The sequence below is a fragment of the Colletes gigas genome, unplaced genomic scaffold (assembly GCF_013123115.1).
Source record: "Colletes gigas isolate AHSC1104 unplaced genomic scaffold, ASM1312311v1 Colletes_gigas_Sc00017, whole genome shotgun sequence".
Taxonomy (NCBI): Eukaryota; Metazoa; Arthropoda; class Insecta; order Hymenoptera; family Colletidae; genus Colletes; species Colletes gigas.
In genome coordinates, this window is record NW_025106646.1 from 5,691,027 (window position 1) to 5,701,290 (window position 10,264).

General features: G+C 37.0%; 1 protein-coding gene across 1 annotated transcript in view; it reads right to left on the reverse strand.

The window, feature by feature from the left end:
• LOC122400324 (probable nuclear hormone receptor HR3) overlaps positions 1–9,847 on the reverse strand; it is a 68,004-nt gene extending 58,157 nt beyond the window's left edge. The window contains exon 1 of the mRNA XM_043401718.1: positions 9,418–9,847. Coding sequence (XP_043257653.1) covers positions 9,418–9,847 — 430 coding nt within the window. The remainder of the gene's footprint in view (positions 1–9,417) is intronic.
• Positions 9,848–10,264: the final 417 nt, after the last annotated feature.

Sequence of the window (10,264 nt, forward strand, 5' to 3'; positions counted from 1 at the left end):
GTGCAGAGCGCCGGCTACTATACCCGGAACTCCCGAAATCGAAGCCACTTTGTGCCCGTGGTTGCGCGCTTTGTTCAACCGCCACCGTCGTCACGTTTCCACCGCGTGCGTGCAATCACGCAACCCCTTCCCGTTCAACACCGTGCGAAACACGGCACGTTAAACGCTGCAAGTAGAAAGATTCGGTCCGTCGTTTTCGAAACTCGCGGAGTAGTAGATAAAAATTATTTTGGAATGTGAAGATTCCAATAAATAGAGTTGCTTGTATGGAAAATTAACTTCATTAACGCGTTGGCTGATTTTTCACTAAGAAACTAAAAAAAATTAATTCTCAGGATTAGATATTAAAGGAAGTAAATTTAGATAGGACCAATTGTCTAAAAACGAAGTTTCGTTTTCGTGGACAGTTTGAGGACTTCGGTCATTTTTGAAACTCGTAGAAAAGTAGATAAAAATTATTTTGGAAAGCGAAGATTCCAATGAGTACAATAAAAGTTGCTCGAATGGAAAGTTAACTGTATTAACAAATTGACTGCTATATCGTCTATAGGTGATAGGGTGATAGGGTTTGCTACTATGGAACTAGAAAAATTTTAATGGGAGATTAATTCTCAAATTGAGATGTTTAGGAAAATACATTTCAAAAGTATTTGTGAATTATAGTAAGGTTACAAAAATAAACACTGAAACAAATTTTAAGTTATATACTTTACAATGGTCTAAAGTCAAATTTTAGTCTTGCAGAATACAGCAATGTTTGGATAAGTGTGAGTCATTTTCGATCGGATAAGTGAACGGTAGTTATTCTCACTACTGAGAGGGGATTTCCCTTGACACACCCACGAAGCTCAACGTAGAGCGGACCGCGTATTATAACCTAATCTGGGCTCGAATATCGGTGAGACAATACATACTACATAATGTAAAGATGAAACTTTTTTATTTTTATTATTATTATTTTAATTTAACTGTATTAAAAGTGTACACGTCTTCGTTGCATAAATAATCAATTTTAAACAAGTATAACAGAATAAAAGTTAATAGAAATGTCCAAAAAATTAAAAATTTACAATGAAAACAATATAATAATAAAGAAATTGTAAACATAGTTATTGGTCAGATCAAAATAATGATTGTCCACACATTCGACAGAGATTGCTACTTTTAGTCAGATCAATTTATTATACAAACGTTCTATTACTATTATATACACCTTGTTCAATATATAATTTGAAAGGAAAAAATAAATTCATTTGGCAATTGAGAAGGAACTAAAATTGTTGAAAAAGATAAGTGTATTTTGTTATTTATGTTATTCTTTACAAATATGAAGAGAAATATAGAGATGGATGACACGTGTCACCTACGCGACTAAGTACAGGTTATAAATTATGTATTTTTAAATACAACACAATCTGTTTCTATGTTTAAAATACAAATTTAGGGTCATGCTGCTGCCTTGAGGAGAGTGCAGAGCATTGGCTATTTATTATAATCAGAACTCTCGAAGTCGAAGCTACTTTGTGCCCGTAGATGTGGGCTTTGTTCGGCCGCCATGCTGTCCCGTTTCAACCGCGTGCGTGCATGCACGTGACCTCTTTTCGAACACCGTGTGAAACATGACATATAGCTTATGACAAGTGGAAAGATTCGTTCCGTAACTTTCGCAACTCGTACGTAAAGAAGGAAAGAATCATTTACGAGGATACAGATTCCAATAAATCGATTTAAAATTGTTTTTATGAAGAATCAATAGACGATAAATGAATTCAGTATTAAATGCAAGTCTGTATATTACTTCTCGACAAATTTTAAGTAAAATCCAGATCTCAATTCACGTAAACTTGATTAATTCTGTAAAACCTAGATCCTGAAGCTCATGAGCTTTATTATTATACAGGGTGTCTCACCCGATTTTGACATCTTGATTTTCTCGCTATTGTTACTCGTAACAAAAAATGTTTCAGCGGAGGCTTGAATGGCATCGAGTGGAGCATATTCTGATGTTATTAGTTTTTTTGTGAGTGCACGCGTAAAGGTCATATAAAGGTCAACTTTGTTTTTTTAAATGGAACGAGGTATTTTTTAATACATCAATCGATTCAGCTGGGCAATCGTTATAAAAAAGTATTAACTGTGTAACGTCAAAAAATTAGTAGTTCAGGAGATATTTCAATTTAAGTAATTCTAAAACACCATTACTGTTGTACTAAGACGTTAGCGTTTATTTACAGGAATAGTTCAACGTAACGACCATTTACATCACTTGTCATTACTTAAGCTATATAAAAAAAGTTATTTAATAACAAGAATAGTTAGTTTTTAATTGGATAGTAAAAATTGACTACAGTGATATCTTAGAATGAAATACAATGAAATTCATATGAAATAGACTTATGGCATAAAAAGAAGTTATTTAATAATAAGAATAATTTTCATATATCGAATGAAAATTACTAATAGATTTATGTAATTTTTAATTGGATAGTAAAAATTGACTATAGTGATATCTTAAAATGAAATACAATGAAATTCTTATGAAATAGCCTTATGCTATAAAAAAAGCTATTTAATTATAAGAATAGTTAGTTTTTATTTGGATAGTAACTACTAAATAAACGCTAACGTCTTAATACAACAGTAATGGTGTTTTAGAATTATTTAAATTGAAATATCTCTTGAACTACTAATTTTTCGACGTTACATAGTTAGTACTTTTTTATAACGATTGTCCAGCTGAATCGATCGATGTATTAAAAAATACCTCGTTCCATTTAAAAAAACAAAGTTGACCTTTATATGACCTTTACGCGTCCACTCACGAAAAAACTAATAACATCAGAATATGCTCCACTCGATGCCATTCAAGCCTCCGCTGAAACATTTTTTGTTACGAGTAACAATAGCGAGAAAATGAAGATGTCAAAATCGGGTGAGACACCCTGTATATGAGTTACATAATTTAGTGAAACCTACATTTTGATGCACACGAACAGTTCATACTGTAAAGAAAAATTATCCCATAGAAGGTGGAACAAAAAAGAATTAAATAAGGCTAGATTTAAGTTACAGAACTCATAAATATTTGCTAGCTTTTTATGTTGAATTTGATCGATGTAATGATACGAAAATGTATCCTAATTAAAAATACAAATTTTAGGGCATGAATGTGAAGAAGATACAAAGAATTATATGCACCAATATTTACGCCAATAAGTATGCTTGGTATGCAGCAAAACTCTACGACGTAAGGAAAGTTTTCCAAAATGTAAACCAAATTTCCTATTCGATGGAAATATTAAAAAAATAACTGCTAGAGTGATATTTCTAAAATTTACGTGTTCCCTGTTTTTACTACAACTATCATCGTTGTACATAATGTACAATTATATATTTTGATGAAAAGTAGCATTTTTAAGTTTGTACAGCGTAAACAAATTTAAAACCTATTACAAATAAAGACATATGCACGAATATATATAGTTGCAACAAAAATTAAACATTATAGTGGATGCTTTCAAGTACAGTCTAATTAATTTCAAGAAATAAATACAAGCAAGAATGAAGAAATAATTTCGTCCAACCGAATAGAGATAACTATCAATTTTATTAATCAACAAAGTTTTCTGAAGTATTATAAATTTCGATAGCTAATAACTCGAAAAATATATAATATATTTTTGTAAAGAGAGTGTCGAAATCTATTTGTGTACAAAATTTCAGTTATATCGGCGAGTGAGTTAAATCTCCTTGTTGGCCAGTAATGAGAATCCGTAAGACCAGCGATGGAGTCGTTAATTTGATTCGTCGGCAACTTACGATCTTTGCATAGTACTACACTCAGAACTCCCGAAATCGAAGCCACTTTGTGGCAGTGGTTGCGTGCTTTGTTCAGCCGCGCGGTGACCCGTTTCAATTCCGTGCGTGCATCCACGCGACCATACACACACGCGATACACGCACCACTCCACGACGCTGTTTGCTAAATTGCGGAAACAGAGATCCATTGGACGCGTCTCGATTTTGCGACTGCTGCCCGCTAGAAATTATGCGATCTTGCACGCACAGTAGATTCAATTCTTACTTTTACACGATAGATTTTTCCACAGATCCCCGTACGAAACTAGATACTGGTTAGAATAAAATAAAAAATTTGTTCCCGTAACTATCGAAACCCACGTAAAATAAAGAGAAAGCTTCTAATGTATCTTAGGGAAAATTTATTTCTAAAAAGTGAAATTTATAAATTTTTAACGTAGGTAAATTTACTTATTTTTATTATACAAAACCAACGGCATTGCACTCGTAAAGTAAATTTTCATTTACTGCAAGAGATAAGATACGAGAAAATAAAGCGTGCAAAGGGGCGAGCTGGAGTGCTGTTTCTAAACATAACCTCAGCCTCGAAGTTTAGAGGGCTAATTAGGGGAAGAGGGTGTTTGTTAAATCTGAATGCCCGTTAAATTTAAATGTTCGCAAAATAGTGACTATATGGAAAAAGGGCAGTGGAATGCGAAGTACGTGTAGAGAGGGAACTTCAAACACACCAGAATCATTACTAGACTGGGGATTTTTATGCAAATTCACATTTTTATTAAAAGAATTAATGAAACGGAAGCTTCGCAGAGGGCTGTCTCAACCCCTAAATATAATAATTCGTATCTTACTTTAAGTATTTCTTATATTTTTGCATATTAAATGCATTGTGTAGATTTTTGAGGATTAAAATTTCCCATAAATGCATAAACATCCGCAGTCTAATCATTACAAATCTGCACGGGACCATAAAAAAAAGAATTATTTGATCATATATTTAAACAAATATTTAAATTCCTGAATAATTTCTCAAAATTATAGTTGAAAGAGTATGTTGTAAAGGATCAAGATACTTCGAGGAGAATATCTTAATATTTTAAATTAGAAATAAATACTTAAATACAGATTACTATTATAATATAAATCATTGAAAAATATTAAACGAGTAATTTTTTTGTGTTGACTGATACTCATGTTCGGGAGATGAAAACCTACCCTTAAAATTGTGGATTAAATATCTATTTGATTCAATTTTTCAAAAATTAACAAAGGTAAAAAGAAATTTTCATTGTAAAAAATGTTTGGTGCTTGGCAAGCAATACCAGTATCAAAATAAAAATATTAATTATCATCGACATACCATGTTATTATAGCGTTATTGTAGTCAATCAGATAGCTTTTTTTATAATTAATTCTTGAAGACATATTTTTGCCACCTGATAATTAACAGATGAAACTAATAAATACTCACACATTCATGAAGAAAAACAGTTTCTGTGTCGTTCCACGAATTAATTAAAAGCAGTATAGTAGTTTATTTTGAACAATAAGTTGCCATAACCCAGTTAACGAAACTTTTGAACTAATGATTTAAATTACATGGATTAACAAACGAACACCTCATTTGCAGCTTTGAGGATAGTTTTTTATTTATATACATTTTAAACAAGAATATCTGCTGATGAGAAACGTATGTGCATAATATTTTTTATCAAAATCGATATGTTATAAAGAATGTTATTCTAAAGGGCTGTTTTTTCCAGTAGATTTTTTCAAACAGATACAATCGAGACTACTATGCTATAAACTGCTACGCAGTTATCGAAATCAGTCGATCGTTAGGCGAGTTTCAGTGTCTTTAGAAATAGATAAACACTTACGAAATATTCGAAGCGACGTTGTTATGAGCACGCGGAACGTTTCTCATACAAATGCATCCAAACGTGGTATCTGACGAAGATAAAAAGTATCTACGACTCATATAAAATTCCAATTATGAAAGGAACAACGAAGAAGAGGTATGAACGAAAAAAGAATTTTTTTAAGAACCTTTCTAAAACGGTTTCTTTTCTATAAACCTTAAATGTTAGCTTAACTCGATGTTAGCACTAAACACGTGCTCTTTAATCAAGACTTTTCTTTTAAAAAAACATCACTCTACAGTGTTTGAAAAAAGTATTCGTACATCACGCGATGGTCTAAATTAAATAGCAATAACAATTAAATAGCTATAACTTTCCATAATGGATATTACATTTTCAAACGTAAAATGAAATGTAATTAATTAATTTATTTTAGCTGCATATTCTAATATCAATATATTGAGATTAATACTGTGTTATAATTCTTGTAAACTAATATTAAAACTTTAACCCCGTTTGTTTTCCTCAAATTTATATGGCTCAAAATAAAATGTAAACTTTCATAAATGTTGTAATTCTTAATATTTATTTTTCATGTCTCGCGACGTTACGTTGTTTATAATACTCTTTACGTACTTTCTATTATCTAAAAACCCTGTCTTTCTAATTTAAATAAAACGCGTGAAAGTAGTAGCAGCCCGTTTGACGCAGACAGTTGCTCAGAAATAAGCACAGGAGATTCTTCCTTAATTCGAGCCTCCATTACTCGAATCTTCTACAATCGAAACACTTTTCTATTCAAACGTAGCATAACTTTGTGAATCATGCCTCATCCTACTGAAATATTTTTTTATAACGATTGAAACTGACCCTAATCGTAACAATTCAACATGAAACATAATAGCATCGAAACAGTGAATGGTCGAAACCTAACATGCACCTTCAATAGCTTGTAAATTATACATTGTACAAAGGATCGTGGTATGCAAAAATTGTATTGCGTCAAGGGGATCACTAGACGACGATGAATTTTGGAAAAAATTTTTGATGAGAGAACTCGATAGATTAATGAATTAAGAGAATAAAAACATTATGGTATATTTAACTTAAGTGTTCGGTTACTAAGGCATAACAATTTGACCTTGACCGATCTCGAATCACAGGTCGTTCAACTCGACCTTCAAACAGAACATTTTCTAATATATACAACTTCCCGATTCAAGGCGATGAGATATGCAAACGACATCATTCCTAAGATAACAGTTCCAATATTTAATTAGCTTAACATCTCTAAAACCGTTACTTTTAGGATACGTGCACCTTAAAATATTCACTTCTAGAACTAGCTAATTTATCGAATCCTGCCATAAGAAATAGGACATTTCACGTAAAAGAACGATATTGGTTTCCAAATCTTTCAAGTGTCTTACGACCATATCGCGTGCTTCGTCCTATATACTGCATTGATTTGTATTATTATTCATAACTAAATTAAAAAATGTTCCTGTCGTCAGAAAATTCCCGTGCCCGGGCAGTCTTGTCTTTTTTTAAAATACGAATAACGATGATTGTATTGCGCCCGTGCGCCGTATGTGGTGCACGAACGGTGAACGGGTTAAGCGATTTTGCGTCGAGGATAAATCAATCGAGCTGGACAGCGAAAAGATACCACTACCTACGAAGCCGGCGAAGTCGAAACCAGTTAATCACGCAACGTCCGTAAGTTCTCTCGAGTGGCTGCCTTAAGGTTTTCTAGACGAAGACGGAGCGAGCAAATAGAAAGAAGCAAATAGCGTAAAGACCATAGTGTACCCGGAACTCTCGAAACTGAAGCCGCATCGTCGCGTAGCTTCTTTGAAGTAGTCGGTTGAAAATCTTAAGACGGGTGTCTGCGAGCTACGCGGCACAGCTAACGCGTATATCCGGAAATAACGAAATTCGAACTTACTTCCTTGTACTGCGTCGGGCTGCTTCCAGTCGAGATAACTCGAAGCGTGAAACGGCGCTCTTAATGCGACGAGAAGGGAGCGAAAGAAACATGTCGTCAGATTTTATGACAGTAGAAATAAGTGGAAAGAAGATCTATCAACGTTTAAGCATTAAAAGATTCTAATTTCGGATAGAATCACCTAGAAATAGATAGCTGATAGAAGGTGTCGGGATTTATAAGTCACGACTTAACTATCGAAAGAAGAATATTATTGGAGACAATGCTTGACGAGATTCGTTTGCAGAACTACAAATGTGCGAGCATGCCTCAAGTTCCGATTTGTAGAACGCGGTTGGATGAGCAAGAGCCGATTGGATAACTCCCAGCATATTCCTGGAGGTATGGACAAGTTTCCCGAAGCCGACGTAGATATTACGTTTGAACGTTTCAAAGCAAGCTAAAACTTTGGAGCAACTCCGTGCAAATAGATACAAATCGTTCGTTATTATCGAATAAATGAATTTGATTTTTTTTCACGTCGATGTAGTTTACATGCACGCTCTATTGAAATTAACAACCAATAATATTCCACTTGGAGTTCAAAGTATACAAAATAGCTATTTCAGATTTATGATTGTCCAGCGTAAATAACTACTCGCTTGCAACAAGTCTCGAGGCGGCTCTTAACCGACAGTTCACATCGTGCTTTACGCGAACAATGTTTCGGCTGAATTCGCATCCGTTTTGCGTAGAATTCAATAGTGAGGGTGCTCGCCCACCCCTGGGAAAAATTTGAATGGGAGATTCCAGAGGCCAAAATAAGACGAAAATCAAGGATACTAATTTGTTGATTGAGGTTTCGTTACAAAGCTATAGAAATATTTCCGGCCACACAGTATAGTTTCGGTAAAGAATTTTTTTTCAAATGTACGTAGGATTTTGGGGGTCTGTGTAATCATTAAAAATGATTTTAATTGACTCCCGCAACTGAAAATAATTTTTTCGTGAATGATTTGAAATGTTTTAATTAAATTTTTTGATAACTTTTTAACGAAGCCTCAATCAACAAATTGATATTCTTGATTTTCGTCTTATTTTAACATCTAGAATCTTCCATTAAAATTTTTCCCAGGGGTGGACGAACACCCTGTATAGCTAGACGGGATCTCGCGCGTGGACAAAATTGGGAACGCAACTGGCTTCGGATGTCGATAACACGACGCGGAATACCAATCGAGAGAAACTTACAGCGTTACAAAGTGAAACAAGAAACGCGTCACGAACAACGTGTCAACACTGGCAAAACATTACGCGAGTAATATCCAATTGTCAGATCGTAACGCGTAATCTATCGCGCAGCATCTGCCGTTCAACGACGCCGATCTATCCTTATTCGATGCCCAACTCGAACCGGAGCAATCTTCCTCGTGTTACCTATTTGTTGGACGGTACTGTCAACTTTCGACTCCGTTTATCGTCGTTGGGGGTCGAGCGGAGTCGTCGAGCACGGACGCTCGAGGAGCCTCGCCGACACCGGAAGACGTTGCTCGATCATTTCGTGCACCGAGTGCGCGAACGTTCACAAATAGCCGATCGTTTTCACCGCAAGCAGAGACGCCTACACCACGAGTAGTCGCGCGCGCGCGAATCGTCGCGAAGCGGGCGCGCAAGCGCCGCATGTAAAACAAAATGTACACGTACAGGCGTGCACACGGGCTGACGGACGCACGCACGCAAGCACTGACGCACGTGCATATGCACGCGAGCACACGAAATCACACCGACGGCGAGAGGTCGCGCGTTTTCCACCTGGAGTCTTTCCAGCCGCGATGATCACTTTGTTGGCTGCACTTAACACGCACACACGTGGAATGCGACGCACGACGTCGGAGCGAGTTCGTTTTATCGGTGCCGCGTCGACGACACTACTGCTACTCCTTCGCGATCGAACCTCGAGACGAAAACACCGAGTTTCGTGAGCTCGACGAATTCCAACGCGCGAGCCGCGAGTCACAAACCGGCCACTGTGCGCTCGCGGAGAGGTGACGAGTCGAGTGCTGGAACAACGGCAACGAGCGACGGAGAAAGGGGAGAAAGGAGAATGGACAGCTCCGGAGAAAGAAACGAAGAGGGCCAACCGAGGAAAATGCTTGGTGCACGGGGCGTCGGAGAAACGAAGGAGGCGAACGTACTCCTCGGCCAAGCGGGACCACTGGCGCGTACGCACGCACGCACGCATGGACGCACACGTGTACCGGTACGCACGCACACACGCGCACACGTAGCCCACGATGCTACCACGTTTCCTTCCTCCTCGACAATTTTGGGAGTCTCGCGCACCAACGTGCGCGCTCGCACGCGCGCGCACACACACGCACACGCGCTCTCACACACACGATACTCGGAACTGATCGGAGCGCCCGATCCGCGGCAAAGCGACACGCGGTAAGCGTTCCTACTCCCGCGAGGTCGCGCGATCACGCTTCCTGCTCGGGCTCGGTCGGGAAAACTCGCGGAAACTCCGCGCGACTGCCGCATGAATATTTCGGGGGTTTGATGAACCTCCCGGCGGAACGCGAGTCACTAGGAAATAAAGGAGACGACGAACAAGGGAGAGAGAGATAACGAGACGGACAAAGACGGAAAAACGACCAGG